The sequence below is a fragment of the Nerophis ophidion genome, linkage group LG23 (genome assembly GCF_033978795.1).
Source record: "Nerophis ophidion isolate RoL-2023_Sa linkage group LG23, RoL_Noph_v1.0, whole genome shotgun sequence".
Taxonomy (NCBI): domain Eukaryota; kingdom Metazoa; phylum Chordata; class Actinopteri; order Syngnathiformes; family Syngnathidae; genus Nerophis; species Nerophis ophidion.
The window spans coordinates 16,128,067-16,148,528 of NC_084633.1; the positions used below are offsets into that span (position 1 = coordinate 16,128,067).

Genomic DNA, 20,462 nt, shown 5'->3' on the forward strand with positions numbered 1-20,462 from the left:
AGCAACAAATGAGGCATAATGATGCAATATGTACATACAGCTAGCCTAAATAGCATGTTAGCGTCGATTAGCTTGCAGTCATGCCGTGACCAAATATGTCTGATTAGCACACTCCGCATAAGTCAATAACATCAACAAAAGTCACCTTTGGGATTTCGTTGACTTTATCGTTGGAAATGCATCTGCTTTGAGTGTCGCAGGATATCCACACATTCTTGCCATCTCTGTCGCAGCATAGCTTTTCCCAACTTCTTTGTTCTGCTGCTGGTTCTCCTACTCCTTCTGCCATGACCCCTCCTCCTTCTCCCCTTTTATACAGCCAGAGGAGAAATGTCAATTGTGTGCCGGTGCGTGATCTACGCACCTGAATTTGATTGTGCGTCGCTCCCGGCACGCCCCGCCTCTCCGCTCATCCGCATTCTCCACCTCCTCGCCGCCATCTTGGGCAGGGCTGCAGCGTGCCCCGCCGTCGGCCCGTCGGCTGCGCCTCCCCACACATAGTAACTAGTATATCATTCTTAAGCGCAGATTCCAAGCATTGAAATACTTAGTATAGTTAAAGATTTACGGTCATTAGAAAACATGACTGCACATCATAATGGCAGCTACACTTTCCATCTTAAAGATGTAAAAAAATATTTGGGAATATCCGGCGGGCCGGATTTAAAAGCTCAACAGGCCGCATGTGGCCCCCGGGCCTTACTTTGCCCAGGTCTGGTGTAGCAGTTAAATAAATAAATGGGTTGTACTTGTATAGCGCTTTTCTACATTCAAGGTACTCAAAGCGCTTTGACACTACTTCCACATTTACCCATTCACACACACATTCACACACTGATGGAGGGAGCTGCCATGCAAGGCGCCAACCAGCACCCATCAGGAGCAAGGGTGAAGTGTCTTGCTCAGGACACAACAGACATGACGAGGTTGGTTCTAGGTGGGATTTGAACCAGTGACCTTCGGGTTGCGCACGGCCACTCTCCCACTGCGCCACGCCGTCCCAAGTAAAATTATATCCAACTCAGTTCAACAAAGTAGAACAAGAAAACACCTGCAGAGAACGACAACTACATTGATCAGCTAGTGAAGAGATCAGTCGCCATCATCATGATCATCAGATAAAAATAATAAATAGTAGTAGACCACATCAGAATAGCATTTTTGCTTTGATCTCATTTGTTGAAATCATCCACAAGCAAGAACATTATTCGTACTGTTTATTAAACAATTCAGAAAACATTAGAATATCCATCCATCCATTTTCTACCGCTTATTCCCTTTTGGGGTCGCGGGGGGCGCTGGTGCCTATCTCAGCTACAATCGGGCGGAAGGCGGGGTACACCCTGGACAAGTCGCCACCTCATCGCAGGGCCAACACAGATAGACAGACAACATTCACACTCACATTCACACACTAGGGCCAATTTAGAATATGAACCAGCAAATTGAAAATAATTTACTGCATATTTACTTTTAGTTTTACAGCTATTACATAGCTTTTTCTACTTACGACATAGACAAGCAAGTCCACAATCGCCGCCTAGTGGCCAACAGTCACATTAGAGACACAGCATGGAAACTAGGGCTGCGAATCTTTGGGTGTCTCACGATTCGATTCAATATCGATTTTTGGGGTCGCGATTCGATTTTAAGTCGATTTTTTTTTTTTTTCGATTCAACGCGATTCTCGATTCAAAACGATTCTCTGTTCATTCAATACATAGGATTTCAGCAGGATCTACCCCAGTCTGCTGACATGCTAGCAGAGTAGTAGATTTTTCTTAATAAGCTTTTTTAATTGTAAAGGACAATGTTTTATCAACTGATTGCAATAATGTAAATTTGTTTTAACTATTAAACGAACCAAAAATATGACTTATTTTATCTTTGTGAAAATATTGGACACAGTGTGTGGTCAAACTTATGAGATGCGATGCAAGTGTAAGCCACTGTGACACTATTGTTCTTTTTTATTATTTTTATAAATGTCTAATAATATCAATGAGGGATTTTTAAAAACTGGTATGCTGAAATTATAACTAATATTGATACTGTTGTTGATGATATTCATTTTTGTATCAATACCTTTGGTTTGTTCTGTGTCATGTTTGTGTCTCCTCAATTGCTGTGTTTATTGCAGTTCTGCGTGTTGCTGGGTCAGGTTTGGTTTTGGAATTGGATCGCATTGTTATGGTATTGCTGTGTATTGTTTTGTTGGATTGATTAAAAAAAAAAAAAAAAGTAAATTTTTTACAAAATGAGAATCGATTCTGAATCGCACAACGTAATAATCGTGATTCAAATTCGAATATATTATTTTCCCACACCCCTAGCAGAAACTGTTTGTGTAAAAATAGAAGAAATCAAATTATACGAGAAATCATGCAGACTAATTTAGTGCTTGGAAACGTACGGCAATCCTGATGACAGTGATGAGCGTGACCAATGATGGCAAATCCACGCCAAAGAATTGTCATAGCTGACAAATCTGTTTGCTTTTCCTTGCTTTGCTTTGGTGGTGTTTTTTTTTTGTGGTTTGTTTGTTTTTTATTTCAAATGAAGACATTGGCGACACACTGCATGGTTTTCAAATGCTGAGAGATTGCTCATTTTCCACTTGGTCCCGATGGACAATAATTCTGCGTCTTCATTCGAATCAGCACCAACATTTAAAACGTTATTGTGTTGCGTCTGTGCCGGCCCCTCCACCAGATACGATTCCGTGTAGTTTTCGCATATTTCATCTAACAAAAACAAAGAAAATGACCGGACAATAGCACCAAGATTTTATAAATTTCTATGTAACTCAGGGGTCTCAAACATGCGGCCCGTGGGCCAATTGTGGCCGGCGAGACGTTTTTTTGCAGCCCGCACTTTGATATGACAATTTAATGTAGGTGCGGCCCACGAGTTTAATATGAACAGAGCTTGACAGCGTCATACTTGCCAACGTTCCCAATTTTCCCGGGAGTCCCCTTAATTTCAAGGCATCCATTCTCTAGAAAACCCTGCCGATTTTTACCCAATCAATAATACTCATGGGGTGCCATAATGGCGCTGCTTTTAGCGGCCTCTACATCCTATACAGACAGCGTGCAAGCCCATTTATTTGTTGCATCTGGCTGTGCAGTACCCACGTGTGATGTTGCAAGACATATTTGATCAACAGCTACACAGGTCACACTGAGGGTGGCCGTAAAAAAAAAACTTTAACAATGTTACAAATATTTGCCAGACTGTGAACCCATACCAAACAAGAATGACAAACACACTTCAGGAGAACATCCGCACCGTAATACAACATAAACACAACAGAACGAATACCCAGAATCCCATGCAGCCCTAACTCTTCCGGGCTACAATATACACACCCCCCCCGCTACCACCAACGCCCCCACCCTCCCTACTTGCGTCGGTTGACAGCTAGATTTTTTTGTGGACATGTTCCATAAATATTGATGTTAAAGATTTATTTTTTGTGAAGAAATGTTTCATGAAACCAGATGGATCTCTATTACAATCCCCAAAGAGGGCACTTTAAGTTGATGATTACTTCTATGTGTAGAAATGTTTATTTATAATTGAATCACTTGTTTATTTTTCAACAAGTTTCTAGTTATTTTTATATCTTTTTTTCGAAATAGTTCAAGAAAGACCACTACAAATGAGCAATATTTTGCACTGTTATACAATTTAATAAATCAAAAACTGATGACATAGTGCTGTATTTTACTTCTTTATCTCTTTATTTCCAAACAAAAATGCTTTGCTCTGATTAGGGGGTACTTGGATTAAAAAAATGTTCACAGGGGGTACATTACTGAAAAAAGGTTGAGAACCACTGGTGTAGAAGACGTGTTAAAGGCAGTGCAGTCACGGCAGCCCTTAATAATGTCGGCCGGGTGAAAATTGGGACAAATTCGGTAAATAGGTTGCACCGGTAGATTGTCGGGAGGTGCACTGAAATTCAGGAGTCTCCCGGAAAAATCGTGAGGGTTGGCTTTCCCGCCCTAGCAATGCTAGCCATTCATAGAAGGTGAATTATTTAAAAAGTGCATGTTAGATTTTTTTAAGAAATGTTTTCTTGCGGCCCAGCCTCACCCGGTTTCTGCATCCAGAGGCTCCCAGGTAAATTGAGTTTGAGACCCCTGATGTAAATGGAGTGGCGGGCCGTGCGTTTCCCACCTAGGCCTTCAGGGATGTCCGGCTTAAATAATTACCTCTCAAAATACCCTAATTGATGTCATCACATGACCATTGCTGGAGAAATACTATACATAAACATATTTTCGCTAGAGATGTCAGATAATGGCTTTTTTGCCGATATCCGATATTACAATATTGTCCAACTCTTAATAACTTAATTATTATTACTGGATGCCCTGGTATTATTAATCACAATACCAGGGCGTCCAGTGAGAGGCATATTGTACTCCCTCGTCCCAGGAAAAATGATTTGCGGAAATCTTTATTTATAGATCTGTGTCGCTCTAGAATAACCTGCCTCTAATTCTTACCGGCATTGAAAGTAAACAGTTTTTTAAAAACAAAAGTCATATTTTATCTGAGTCTTTTAAATTAGTTATATTTATATGGTAATTATTATTCTGTGACTGTAAATTGTTTGCCGGTTTTCTTATTGATGCTTTTATTTTTTTTATTTTTGTCTGTATTGTGTTGTAGGGCTTCACGGTGGCAGAGGGGTTAGTGCGTCTGCCTCCCAATACGAAGTTCCTGCAGTCCTGGGTTCAAATCCAGGCTCGGGATCTTCCTGTGTGGAGTTTGCATGTTCTCCCCGTGACTGCGTGGGTTCCCTCCGGGTACTCCGGCTTCCTCCCACTTCCAAAGACATGCACCTGGGGATAGGTTGATTGGCAACACTAAATTGGCCCTAGTGTGTGAATGTTGTCTGTCTACCTGTGTTGGCCCTGCGTTGAGGTGGCGACTTGTCCAGGGTGTACCCCGCCTTCCGCCCGATTGTAGCTGAGATAGGCGCCAGCGCCCCCCGCGACCCCAAAAAAGGGAATAAGCTGTAGAAAATGGATGGATGGATGGATGTGTTGTTGTAATTATATGCTTTTACTTGTAATTGTGTTGAGTTGTGGACCCCAGAAAGACTAGTGGGTTGTTGTGGCAACCGACTAATGGGGATTCTTAATAAAAATCAAATCAAAATCCAATTACCGATTCCGAAATAAAGGGGGAGGCGGGGGTTGTATATTTTAGTGTCTCGTAAGAGTTAGTGCTGCAAGGGGGCCTGGGTATTTGTTATATTGTGTTACGATGCGGATGTTCTCCCGAAATGTTTCAGTTTTGTTTGGTGTGGGTTCACAGTGTGGCACATATTTGTAACAGTGTTTAAGTTGTTTATATGGAAATAAGCAGTGTGACCTGTATGGCTGTTGACCAAGTATGCCTTGCATTCACTTGCGTGTGTGAATAGCCGTAGATATTATGTGATTGGGCCGGCACGCAAAGGCAGTGCCTTTTAAGGTGTATTGGCACTCTGTACTGTACTCTGTGCGGCGTCTTCAGTAATGCGGACGTTGTATCGATCCGTTGTGGTGAAGAAGGAGCTGAGCCGGAAGGCAAAGCTCTCAATTTACCGGTCGATCTACGTTCCCATCCTCACCTATGGTCATGAGCTTTGGGTCATGACCGAAAGGATAAGATCACGGGTACAAGCGGCCGAAATGAGTTTCCTGGCTCTCCCTTAGAGATAGGGTGAGAAGCTCTGCCATCCGGGAGGAACTCAAAGTAAAGCCGCTGCTCCTTCACATCGAGAGGAGCCAGATGAGGTGGTTCGGGCATCTGGTCAGGATGCCACCCGAACGCCTCCCTAGGGATGTGTTTAGGGCACGTCCAGCTGGTAGGAGGCCACGGGGAAGACCCAGGACACGTTGGGAAGACTATGTCTCCCGGCTGGCCTGGGAACGCCTCGGGATCCCCCGGGAAGAGCTAGACGAAGTGGCTGTAGATAGGGAAGTCTGGGCTTCCCTGCTTAGGCTGCTGCCCCCGCGACCCGACCTCGGATAAGCGGAAGATGATGGATGGATGGCACTCTGTACTTCTCCCTACGTCCGTGTACACAGCGGCGTTTTAAAAAGTCATTAATTTTGATTTTTGAAACAGATACCGATAATTTCCGATATTACATTTTAGAGCATTTATCGCCCGATAATATTGGCAATCCGATATTATCGGAGATCTCTAATTTACGCCATACTGTACTTTGAATCACCTCAACAGTGTACAAAACGGGTTATTTATTGGCGCATTAAATTAAAACTCATCAGCAATTACAACATATCTTATGTGGTACTGTCAAAATCAAAATAGCAAAAAAAACACATTAAAAGTGAAAAAATTAAATATTTCAACTCACTGTTCAACGCCGTATAAGCCAGTAGTAGCCCTCGTCTCGGAGGGTTGGCCGGCATTATCTGACAAGGTGCAGTTTCTCTTTAGATGTCCTTTGAAAATGGCCATGCTAACATATTGCAGTGTTTGATGGGTTAATAATGGTCTTTAGCTGAACATGTCAAGAAAAGACTAAATCTGTTTGTTCATTACCATTTTTGATGACCATGGTAAATCTTAAAGGCCTACTGAAACCCACTACTAGCGACCACGCAGTCTGATAGTTTATATATCAATGATGAAATATTAACATTGCAACACATGCCAATACGCCCCTTTTAGTTTACTAAATTGCAATTTTATATTTCCCGCAGTTTCCTGTTGAAAACGTCGCGGAATGATGATGCGTGTTTGTGACGTTATTGGGGACATATTAGCCCAGCACCACTTACGGCTAAAAGTCGTCTCTTTTCATCGCGTAATTACACAGTAATTTGGACATCTGTGTTGCTGAATCTTTTGCAATTTGTTCAATTAATAATGGAGACTATATAAAGAACAATGCTGTTGGTGGAAAGTGGTGTATTGCAGCTGTCTTTAGCACCGAGACACAGTCTGTGTTTCTTTGTTTGTTGTGAAGCTTTAACACAGAGCGGTCAAGCGAACATGTTTCTCTACATCAAACCAGCATGTTTTTGGATGGGAAAATTGTGATATTAAGTCTTACCGGAGACATCAGTGGATTATGGGACTTCCTCCTGCAGCTCAAAAAAGGGCTGTGAGCTTGGCTTCTCTGAGCACTGGGTGTACGGCATCCGACTTTGCAGGTATGTAATTAGACATATTTGCTAAAATATTTCTGTAGAATCCCTTATCTGCTTAGATAAGGGATCTTCCAGAAATATTCTAGCAAATATGTCTAATTACATCTGAAACGGTCCCACTGCCGCCGCCTGGAGCAGTCGCCTTTTTTTTTTTTTTTTTTTTGTGCTTCACTCTAACTTTCCTCATCCACAAATCTTTCATCCTTGCTCAAATTAATGTGGAAATTGTCGCTTTCTTGGTCCGAATAGCTTTTGCTGCTGGAGGCTATGATTATAAACAATGTGAGGATGTGAGGAGCCCTACAACCCGTGACGTCACGCGCACATCGTCCGCTACTTCCGGTAAAGGCAAGGCTTTTTTATTAGGTGTCGGACACCTCAGTCTCCTTGGACGTATCATCACTCATCCATGCGGACTGGACACTGGCCGAGAGTGGAGTCGGCTGTCTTGGTTGCTTTGTTGGGTCTGCTCCTGTCTCTGGCCATCCTCCCTCCACCCCAGCGGACGATGGCGTGGAACAGCGCAGAGGCCACCACAGTGGATATGTTTCTTTTACTTTTTTTCATAGCTGTATGTAGAAGTGTCTGGTTGTATCTGCTGCTTTAATGTCTTTAATGTCCTCTGTGTTCTTTGATGTTTGATGTTTCCCTCTTACACACATGTAAGAGGGATGTGTACTATGGCTATGAGTTGTTGTTTTTTTCCCTTGGCCTCAGTCTGCACCCCCTCTCCAGGGCCCAGGCTAAGACCGATTTTTTATTTTTTATTTTAATCTTCTTTTTTTTTTCTCCCCCCCTTGTTTACCTGTATCTCATCTTTTTTTTTTGTAAGGGGCGCTGGAAGCCGGCAGACCCGTCAGCGATCCTGTTCTGTCTCCCTTTAATGTTTGTCTGATCTTGAATGGGATTGTGCTGAAAATTGTAATTTTCCTGCAGGAACTCTCCTGACGGAATAAATAAAGTACTATCTAATCTAATCTAATTAGCGACCAAAAGTTGCGAACTTTATCATCGATGTTCTCTACTAAATCCTTTCAGCAAAAATATGGCAATATTGCGAAATGATCAAGTATGACACATAGAATGGACCTGCTATCCCTGTTTTAAATAAGAAAATCTCATTTCAGTAGGTCTTTAACATCAGGCTACGTGGGCAACAATTTGTGATCTGATTGGCTTTCGCAATTGTCTATCAACTGTATGTCTCCATTCACTTACAGTGCACGGACGCCCGCATTGTAGATTCTGAAGGCCTCCGGCTGATTTAGTACAGCATGGCAACATAAGTTTGCTGAATTCTGATTGGATACAAACTCAAACTAAAAAAAATAGTCCTGGAAGGAGCATAATATGACATGAAGAGAATATCACTTTTAGATATTTAGGAAAAGTAAATCAACATTTTTTATCTTTAATTATGATCATGGTTTCTGGTTATGTTAGGCCAGCAGAGAAGGTCTTGCTGGCCCTGACGACACACCAAAGAACTGAAGAATGTCGTGTGTGTGCACATACGTGCAACATTGACTACATGTGTGTGTATATATATATATATATATATATATATATATATATATCCATGTCCAATAAATAGACAATTATATCTTTGGCCATGACCTGAGCTCATAATTCAAGAGTTTGTCACAGCTCCACAATATTGTGGTCTGTCTACTCGTTGTGTTCTGTGTCCATAAAACCCCAAACAAATAGCCATTATTACAGTTATAGTCACATTTTGGGCATGTTTATTACAGTGTTTTAATTTGGTAATTTCCATGTGTGTTTTGTCCACTACCGGGCGACAAATAGGAATCCTACAGTGTTGTTGTGATTTATGTGTGTTTGCAGAGCTGCACAGGGCGGTGGTCATCCTATTGCCGCTTGGCTTGGTGCTGCTGGTCTTCGGTTGGATTTTCGGACTTGTCAGTTCGTTGGCCCACAGCCCCAAGCTGCTGACCGGAACTGCAGTCTACGTTCTTGTCTGCAGTACGTACGCACACACAATAATATATATGTGTGTGTGTGTGTGTGTGTGTGTGTGTGTGTGTGTGTGTGTGTGTGCGTAACAGGCACTTTAATAAAATCCCCTTAACCTTCCTCTTGTGTTAGCTTTCTGTTACCATCTCTTATGTTAACGGGTCGGTTTTGGCCCATGTTTTAAATCAGCTGTAAAGTACACTAAAAACAATTACCTATCATCCAATTTGTTTCTCATCTCTTGGTTACCTTGTTAGGCTTCCTTATCCTTGAAAATATTGGTTTTAATATTTTTGGTTTGGGCCATTGGGCCTTATTTTGTCAGTATACCCCTCAATTTAAATTTTTAAAAATGGTAAAACGAATCTCAAGAGAATCATATAAATAAAAACAGGTTGTTGTGTTACCTAACTATTACTAAGGGGTATTAGAACACATCTCTTAAATAAATGTGTTTTGTTTGTTTTTTCATTTTAAGAATTTTAACTATAGTAACATCTATGGTGTTACGGGTCAATTTCAACCCATATATATTTACTTCAAGAAAAAGGCTAAAAAATATTTTCTTCAGCAACAGAAATCCAACATCAAACAAACAACCAATCAAGCAAATGAAAGCAAGAGAAATAGATTACTAGTTCCAAAACTAATAAAAAAACAAAATCAGAGTGGCAAAAAGTGACACTTTTAGTGTCCGTCTTTTGTTTCTTTTTGTACAGGATAACAAGGTAAAATGAGAATCCACTAAAGCTCACATGATTGGGAGAGGAGCTGGCTGTCAGTGTGTTCAGTTTTGGCTTTATCATCTTATTTTTATAACCGGGTCGAAACCGACCCTAACAACACCAAGGGCATAATTTCTACCAGAGCATTTTATAATTTAGTGAAAAAAATGAAAATGTTTTATTTTGTTGACAAAGAGGTTCCTGACAAAGTAACCGGGTCGAAACCGACCCTAACAACACCAAGGGCATAATTTCTACCAGAGCATTTTATATTTTACTGAAAAAAATTAAAATGTTTTATTTTGTTGACAAAGAGGTTCCTGACAAAGTCAAAAAGCTTTGATGCAAAAAAATAAATGTATGTGGTGTTTTTATGCATTTAAAAACTAAAACGGGTCGGTGCCGACCCTAACACAAGACGAAGGTTAAGAGCAGATAAACCTGCGAAAACAAGCCCGCAAGTGCCTCCTTTTCACTTTTGCCAATGCTGTGCTAATGCACAAAGTGAAGAGATTACATGTGGTGCTGTACAATGGACTGAACGTTTATTTATTTTTTTACTGATAACAGTCCTTATGGTTACCTCAGGAACATTAAAATCCAGGGCAGCGGTGGCTACAGGTGTAGTCTACCAGCCCCAGTGTGTGTAGAAGAACAATAGGTTTCTTTGTAAAGCACTGGGCAGCACGACGGGAGAGGGGTTAGTGCCTCTGCCTCGCAACCCACCTCCCGCCCAAATGCAGCTGAGATAGGTTCCAGCGACCCCGAACGGGACAAGGGGTAGAAAATGGACGGATGGATGTAAAGCGCTGTGGGTGTCTGAAAAGATGCCAAGTTACATGTGGGCACACCTCTGTATTTGACAAATCTGATTATTGTTACACCACTAGTATACAAGCAATTAAAAAGTCCATCCATCCATCCAGCCAATTTCTACCGCTTGTCTGTTTTGGGCTTGCGGGGGGGGGGGTTCGAGCCAATTCAAGCTACACTTGTTGCGGAAGGCAGAGTACACCCTGGACAAGTCACCACATACAGTCGTGGTCAAACGTTTCCATACACTTGTAAAGAACATAATGTCATGGCTGTCTTGAGTTTCCAATCATTTCTACAACTCTTATTTTTTTGTGATAAGAGAGATTGGAGCACATACTTGTTGGTCACAAAAAACATTCATGAAGTTTGGTTCTTTTATGAATTTATTATGGGTCTACTGAAAATGTGACTTACAGTGAAGTGAAGTGAAGTGAATTATATTTATATAGCGCTTTTCTCTAGTGACTCAAAGCGCTTTACATAGTGAAACCCAATATCTAAGTTACATTTAAACCAGTGTGGGTGGGCACTGGGAACAGGTGGGTAAAGTGTCTTGCCCAAGGACACAACGGCAGTGACTAGGATAGCGGAAGCGGGAATCGAACCTGCAACCCTCAAGTTGCTGACACAGCCACTCTACCAACCGAGCTATGCAATATTAACAGCAATGTTAATATTTGGTTACATGTCCCTTGGCATGTTTTTAGCGGCGGGAGGAAGCCTAATTACCCGGAGGGAACCCACACATTCACGGGGAGAACATGCGAATTCCACACAGAAAGATCCAGAACCCGGGATTGAACCCGGGACTACTCAGGACCTTCATATTGTGAGGAACATGCACTATCCCCTGTGCCCAGGGTGTACCCCGTTTTCCGCCCAAATGCAGCTGAGATAGGCTCCAGCACCCCCCGTAACCCAAAAGGGACAAGCAGTAGAAAATGGATGGATGTTTCTTGACAAGTTTCACTGCAATTAAGTGCTTTTGTTAGCCATCCACAAGCTTCTGGTTGAATTTTTGACCACTCCTCATGACAAAATTGGTACAGTTCAGCTAAATGTCGGTTTACTGACATGGACTTGTTTCTTCAGCATTGTCCACATGTTTAAGTCAAGACTTTGGGATGGCCATTCTAAAACCTTAATTCTTGCCTGATTTAGCCATTCCTTTACCTCTTTTGATGTGTGTTTGGGATAATTGTCCTGCTGGAACACCCAACTGCACCCAAGACCCAAACTCCGGTGTTGATGATTTTAGGTTGTCCTGAAGAATTTGGAGGTAATCCTCCTTTTTCATCGTCCCATTTACTCTCTGTAAAGCACCACTTCCATTGGCAAGACAGGCCCAGAATATAATACTCCCACCACCATGCTTGACAATAGGCCTGGTGTTCCCGGGATTAAAGGCCTCACCTTTTCTCCTCCAAACATATTGCTGGGTATTGTGGCCAAACAGCTCATTTTCTGTTTCTTCCGACATCACATGGACAAAGATAATACCATCCATCCATTTTCTACCGCTTATTCCCTTTGGGGTCGCGGGGGGGCGCTGGTGCCTAACTCATTTACAATCTGGCGCAAGGCGGGGTACACCCTGGACAAGTCGCCACCTCATCGCAGAAAGATAATACCTACTGGAGGAAAGTTCTGTGAGACATGTAAGCAAATATTAACATTGCTGTATGTATACTTTTGACCCAGCAGATTTGCTCACATTTTCAGTAGACCCATAATAAATTCATAAAAGAACCAAACTTTATGAATGTTTTTTGTGACCAACAATTATGTGCTCCAATCACTCTCACAAAAAAAATAAGAGTTGTAGAAATGATTGGAAACTCTACACAGCCATGACATTATGTTCTTTACAAGTGTATGTAAACTTTTGACCACGACTGTAGTCTTCAATAATATGTCTCCTCTTAAATATATAGAATAGCTGTATCCCCTCTACTGGTATACACACATACATATGCGCACACATAGGTACCTACGCTCCCATATACATACACAAATACAGTACTGTGGAGGTTGCATTCCAGGGGGTTCTTTTGACCACCAAACATTGACATGAAAGCCCGTTTATTTTGCAATAATTAAAGGGTTGCTTTCCAGCAATTGTCTTTTGTGTCAGACTCCCTCTCACTCCAGCTCCCCCTACTTCTCAGCTTCTGGCTGCTGCTAATTAAGGGCGACAGGTGATTAGATGACAAGGCCCACCTGGGCCATCTACGCACCTGTCACTGTCTTCCCAGGACGGTCCTGGCACACCCCGTTCCACTGCAGGCCCGCAGGCCACGACCCCCTCTACAAGTGCATACCTACACACTCAAAGTTCCTACATCCATGTGCACATTCACTGTACAAACATACATACATACATACATACTGTACATATACATTCACTGTACAAACATACATACATACTGTACATATACATTCACTGTACAAACATATATGTACATATACATACACTCATACATACAGACACTTGTGATTTAGGGCTATAAAAGTAAACTTTGATTGAATGATTGATATCACGTTTCATCAAACATATAATAACGTTGTTCCCATTGGGTGAAACTGGTTAACACATGGCACACTGACAAAGCTTAACCTATTGTTACTATAACAATCTAAAAGGTTAATATAGTTGGCTTATCTTTCTTCCCCTTGTTGCGTTTGGACCAGATGTTCCTCGAAGGGAATTTAAGTTGCGGGTCAATCCCAAGTTCTTTTGACGACAAATAAGCGTATTTTAAATGATAACCCAGAACAGAATAGGTATTTTGCAATTTATTCCAAAGCTTTGGAGAGACCAACCTAAAAACAGCACTACAGAAGTCTTGTCTTTTTCAATATGCCCATAGCCCCCACCCTTCAGTGCAAATAAACATAAATATTGTTTTCCTCAGCTGGAGACAGAAAGAGATGGGAAGAAGGAGTATTACTACTCCTGCATTCCAAGCTCAAAGTAGTCTACAGTGTTCCATTGGTCATGAGATAAAGAGTACAAGATGTAACACTAGCTATTTTAAATATGACTCAAGAAAATAAATAACTTATAAATATGGATATATGTAGATATTTGTCTCCGTCAATCTCCATTTATCTGCTTTCTTTTGCATTTCAAGTTATAATTACATATATGTATTGTTGCATTTGAAACACTTGCTTTGTTGTTAATAGAGGTATTTAGTGTTATTATTTATCATTATCAATAGTGCCATTTCTATTGGTATTTATATCGCTCCATTTGTAGTGTAATAATGTTCATTGTCATTTCTGTATTATTTAGTCCACTAACTGCTTTTTTGCTATCACTTTACCGTCATATTTGTACATATCCTATTTGCTGATGTTGTTATTGTTTTGTTTGCCGTTGTTGTCTCTCTGTCTTGTCCCCGCAATTTCCCCTTTGGTCTTCCTTTTTCTCTTTCCATCCCCTCCTGCTCGGGCCCGACCGCACCAAATAATATAGATCCATTTAACAACGTCAAATACTAATAAGGCAACACGATCTGAGAGAGGCTCCAGTAGCCCCCGCCACCTCCGAAAGGGACAAGCGGTAGAAAAAAAAAAAAGTTTACTTTTGTCAAGTAAATTTGTACAGCCGATATAGGCTACATCAACAATATGATTTTGCCTGGGTAGCTGGAAAAGAAAAAAAAAAAGCATAAATCGCATTGATGTGCCAAGCTAGACTGATCTTAGATAAGAAGTAACATGCTGCTAAATGGATCTTCTAACATGTTTGCATCAGCACGCTGCCATTTTGTCACGTATGCAGAAGGCGGGCGAAGTAAATGCAATGTCCATAAAGTAAGTCAGGAAGGAATGATTGTTTGGAACCAGAGGCCACCACTGCAGACACATATTCACAAATCTGTCACTTTGCCTGTCTGACGTCTGACAGCCTCCAATATGTCACATAGCGGAGCAGCGGCACCTCATTTCACACACCGCTACCACTTTCCTGTCCACGTCAAAAAAAAAAAAGAAAACCTCCTGATAGAATGGAGAAGAGGTGATGCGTTCCACTGTTTTCTCTTCGTATGGTTTTACAAATGGTATCTCTGTGGGTTGGGGAGGAGACCCTGCCCCAAGTGGAGGAGTTCAAGTACCTAGGAGTCTTGTTCACGAGTGAGGGAAGAGTGGATCGTGAGATCGACAGGCGGATCGGTGCGGCGTCTTCAGTAATGCGGACGTTGTATCGATCCGTTGTGGTGAAGAAGGAGCTGAGCCGGAAGGCAAAGCTCTCAATTTACCGGTTGATCTACGTTCCCATCCTCACCTATGGTCATGAGCTTTGGGTCATGACCGAAAGGATAAGATCACGGGTACAAGCGGCCCAAATGAGTTTCCTGGCTCTCCCTTAGAGATAGGGTGAGAAGCTCTGCCATCCGGGAGGAGCTCAACTTAAAGCCGCTGCTCCTCCACATCGAGAGGAGCCAGATGAGGTGGTTCGGGCATCTGGTCAGGATGCCACCCGAACGCCTCCCTAGGGATGTGTTTAGGGCACGTCCAGCTGGTAGGAGGCCACGGGGAAGACCCAGGACACGTTGGGAAGACTATGTCTCCCGGCTGGCCTGGGAACGCCTCGGGATCCCCCGGGAAGAGCTAGACGAAGTGGCTGGGGAGAGGGAAGTCTGGGCTTCCCTGCTTAGGCTGCTGCCCCCGCGACCCGACCTCGGATAAGTGGAAGATGATGGATGGATCTCTGTGGCATCCATATGTTGGGTGTTGGGTCCAAGGGTCTCCGAAAGCAGGTCTTCTAAGTGTAGTTGTCATCATAGGTGCCCACCCACATTTCTGCCAGTGGGTGCTCGGCAGAGGTGGGTAGTAATGCGCTACATTTACTCCGTTACATCTACTTGAGTCAATTTTGGGATAAATTGTACTTCTAAAAGTAGTTTTAATGCAACATACTTTTACTTTTACGTGAGTATATTTATAGAGAAGAAACGCTACTCCGCTCCATTTATCTACATTCAGCTCGCTATTCGCTACTGATTTTTATCGATCTGTTAATGTTTGTTTTGTTTGTTTTGGTTTGTCAGACAGAACTTCAAAGTAGGATCTAGCACAGGGGTCGGAACCTTTTTGGCCGAGAGAGCCAAGAAGCCAAATATTTAAAAATGTATTTCCGTGAGAGGCTTCACGGTGGCAGAGGGGTTAGTGCGTCTGCCTCACAATACGAAGTTCCTGCAGTCCTGGGTTCAAATCCAGGCTCGGGATCTTCCTGTGTGGAGTTTGCATGTTCTCCCCGTGAATGCGTGGGTTCCCTCCGGGTACTCCGGCTTCCTCCCACTTCCAAAGACATGCACCTGGGGATAGGTTGATTGGCAACACTAAATTGGCCCTAGTGTGTGAATGTTGTCTGTCTATCTGTGTTGGCCCTGCGATGAGGTGGCGACTTGTCCAGGGTGTACCCCGCCTTCCGCCCGATTGTAGCTGAGATAGGCGCCAGCGCCCCCCCGCAACCCCGAAAGGGAATAAGCGGTAGAAAATGGATGGATATTTCCTTAAGAGCCATATATTTTTTTAGCACTGAACACAACTAAACGCGTGCATTTTTAAGTAAGACCAACATTTCTAGAGTATAATAGGTATCTTATTCTTTGTAATAACATTGTTATTCTGAAGCTAACTGTAAAGTGGGGGGGGGGGGGGTGGCCTTCAGGCCTGCAGCAAAGCGGGGTGTGCCAGGACTAGCCTCGAAATCAGCGGCAGGTGCGTAGATGGCCCACCTGGGCCTTGTTATAAGCAGCAGCCAGGAGGAGAGACGGGGTTGGAGCTAGATTCAGAGCGCAACCGAGAACGAAAGAGAAAAAGACAATTGCTGGAAAGCAACTGAGAGACTTAATGAAAAATAAAACAATATTGTAACCCTGAAACAGGCTCTCATGTCGGTGCTTGGTGGTCAGAAGAACCCCCAGGAGGGCAAGCCCCACACTAACCAATAATAAATAAATAACTTCTTACCATTAACGCAACTTATTGAACATGTTTGGTAGAAAATGGATGGATGGATTAAAATGCATGAGAATGTTTTATATTTTGAAAATTATTTTGAACCACCTGTCCACCTTTTGGATTTGTGCCTATCATTTAAAATCCCCATGTGAGACAACAACAAATATTACTCTTTTTTTTTATGCATTCTAAGTCGTAAAATATGGTTAGTATGAGGTGGCTAACAATCCAGCTAATGGGAGTACACTTTTCTGCCCATAAAGCTCTCTAAAAAAAGCATCTCAAAACTGCCAACAATATTAAATTTGCATCTTGTGACTTAAATATTAACCAAGTATTATTAGGGACCGAATGTCCCTTTTGGGACAGAGGACCCTATTGAATTTCTAGCGTTGTATTCTTTCTTTCTTTCTTTATTATTATTCCGCAGTTTTGATCTGTAATTTGACCCCCTTAATATGCTTCACAACTCACCAAATTTGACACAAACATCAGGACTGGCAAACATTGCGATTTAATTAAAAAAAAAACTAACCTCAAAACTAAAAATTGCGCTCTAGCGCCCCCTAGGAAGAAAACACAGACAAAACTGCCTGTAACTTCCAATAGGAATGTCGTAGCAACATGAAACAAAAACCTCCATGTAGGTCTCACTTAGACCTAGATTTCATACACTGACACCCTTCAGCAAAAATCAACAGGAAGTTTGCAAGTTTTGAACACTGTGATTACAAGTGGATTTATTCATTACTTTTCGTGTTAAGCAATGTCAGCTCAGATTTTTCCGAGAACCAGATGCAGTCATCAAAAGAGCCACATCTGGCTCGCGAGCCATAGGTTCCCTACCCCTGATCTAGCACATGCCTACGTTTCACCAATCAAATGCAGTCACTGGTGACGTTTGACTCCGTTTCACCAATCAAACAGAGGCAGGCGGTCACATGATTAACTGCACACATTTTTTTTTTTTTTATAAACCTTTATTGATAAATTTCAACATTTACAAACAGTTGAAAATAATAATCAAAGTAAGTACAAAAACAGTATGAAACCGTACAAAACAGCGCCAGGGGGTTGTAAATTCAAAGTTACTAAAATAGAATGCAAAAATATATATACATTGGGGCAAAAAAGTATTTAGTCAGCCACCGATTGTGCAAGTTCTCCCACTTAAAATGATGACAGAGGTCTGTAATTTTCATCATAGGTACACTTCAACTGTGAGAGACGGAATGTAAAACATTTTGTTTTAAAGAATTTATTCCTAAATTATGGTGGAAAATAACTATTTGGTCAAGAATTCAAAGCTCTCACTGATGGAAGGAGGTTTTGGCTCAAAATCTCATGATACATGGCCCCATTCATTCTTTCCTTAACACGGATCAATCGTCCTGTCCCCTTAGCAGAAAAACAGCCCCAAAGCATGATGTTTCCACCCCCATGCTTCACAGTAGGTATGGTGTTCTTGGGATGCAACTCAGTATTCTTCTTCCTCCAAACACGACGAGTTGAGTTTATACCAAAATGGATACATGGATGATACATCAGAGGATTGGGAGAATGTCATGTGGTCAGATGAAACCAAAATAGAACTTTTTGGTATAAACTTAACTCGTCGTGTTTGGAGGAAGAAGAATACTGAGTTGCATCCCAAGAACACCACACCTACTGTGAGGCATGGGGGTGGAAACATCATGCTTTGGGGCTGTTTTTCTGCTAAGGGGACAGGACGATTGATCCGTGTTAAGGAAAGAATGAATGGGGCCATGTATCGTGAGATTTGGAGCCAAAACCTCCTTCCATCAGTGAGAGCTTTGAATGGTTGACCAAATACTTATTTTCCACCATAATTTATAAATAAATTATCTAAAATTCCTACAATGTGAATTCCTGGATTTTTTTTTCACATTCCGTCTCTCACAGTTGAAGTGTACCTATGATGAAAATTACAGACCTCTGTCATCCTTTTAAGTGGGAGAACTTGCACAATCGCTGGCTGACTAAATACTTTTTGGCCCCAATGCATATACCGTATTTTCCGCGCTATAAGCCGCACTTAAAAACCAAAAATTTTCTCAAAAGATGACAGTGCGGCTTATAACCCGGTGCGCCTTATATATGTATTAATATAAATATTTATTTTCATAGAGTTTAAGTTTCGCAACTACGGTAAACAGCCGCCATCTTTTTTCCCCGTAGAAGAGGAAGCGCTTCTTCTTCTACGGTAAGCAACCGCCAAGGTAAGCGCCCGCCCACCTGGAAAGAGGAAGTGCTTCTTCTTCTACGGTAAGCACCCGCCCACCTGGAAAGAGGAAGCGCTTCTTCTTCTACGGTACGCAACCGCCAAGGTAAGCACCCGCCCCCGTAGAAGAAGAAGCGCGCGGCTAATCCGAATTCAAACTCAAGGAAATAAGTCACGCAGAAGAACACGGAAATAGAGCAGCAGCGAGAGAATTGAACATAAATGAATCAATGGTGCTTAGGTGGAGGAAGCAACAAGATGACCTGCGCCAAGTAAAGAAGACAACACAGAGTTTGAGGGAACAAAGCAAGATGGCAACAGTTGGAGGACAAACTCGAGCAGCAAGCAGAAGTGTCAGTACCATCACTATTCCAATGAAGGCAACAGCGCCAGCAAGCGAACTTCACTTGGATGATTTTAAAGGTGGAGCTTCTTGGTGTTTCCGGTTCATGAAAAGACGCAATCTCTCCATCCGCACACGGACTACTATTTCACAGCAACTGCCAAAAGACTTTCAAAAAAAGCTGGCTACTTTCCACGCATATTGTAAAAACAAGATAGCTGAAAAAAGATCCGGCCAGGAAGGCAGGATTCATGGAACTGTCGGACAGCAACAGCATGATGACTTCGACAAGACGGAGCCCGCCATTTTGGATGCCGTATTCGCCCAATTTTTTAATTCAGACACCGAAGAAGAAAAATTCGAGGGATTTATGGATGAGGAATAACTTCTGAAGGTGAGCTTTAAATGTTTATTTTGTGTGCTGTGACATTAACGTTCGAGCAAAGTTGAGTTATTGATGTTGCTATTGCTCTGCAATATTTTGAGTGTTACTATTGTTGTGATTGCACATTCGCACACTAGTTTGTATTATTAAAGTTTGACTGACCTATCGGACTGTTTTTTTGACATTCCCTTTAGCGCAGCGTGGGCGCGGCTTATGACCCGGTGCGGCTTATAGGTTTACAAAGTTTTTAAATATGCCATTCATTGAAGGTGCGGCTTATAACACGGGGCGGCTTATAGCGCGGAAAATACGGTATATAAAATAAACAAAGTGCAAAGCCATAGGCTCACTCAATCTCAGTAAATAACTTAAATTTGGAACACAGCATCATCGTTTTCACAACTTTTTGGTTGTTAGAGGTAGAGTGTTTTAATGTAGAGTTCTAAATCTTTATTCAAAGGCACAAACAACAGGTCGGGTATTGAGAAACTTACATTTATGAATATAAAACTTAGCCAATAGTATAATGAGCTTGCAAAGGTAAAATTCATTTTCAATTTTTTTTTTAATACAGTGTAGAACCAAACATATATTATTTAAAGTATATTATTGTTTTAGTTTCTTAAGAGATATTCCTGGCTCTGAATTTGTTCATTGCTATTTTTATGTTTTTGTGCATTACTTGTTGCCGTCATCATTAAACAAGCAGGTTACTCATCAGTTACTCAGTACTTGAGTAGTTTTTTCACAACATACTTTTTACTTTTACTCAAGTAAATATTTGGGTGACTACTCCTTACTTTTACTTGAGTAA

At 41.8% G+C, this 20,462-nt stretch overlaps 1 protein-coding gene across 1 annotated transcript in view; it reads left to right on the plus strand.

Moving 5' to 3' along the window:
• Positions 1–20,462, plus strand: part of LOC133541531 (transmembrane protein 235-like) — a 41,831-nt gene that overhangs the window by 15,814 nt on the left and 5,555 nt on the right. The window contains exon 3 of the mRNA XM_061884983.1: positions 9,033–9,170. Within this exon, the coding sequence (XP_061740967.1) occupies positions 9,033–9,170 (138 nt within the window). The remainder of the gene's footprint in view (positions 1–9,032; positions 9,171–20,462) is intronic.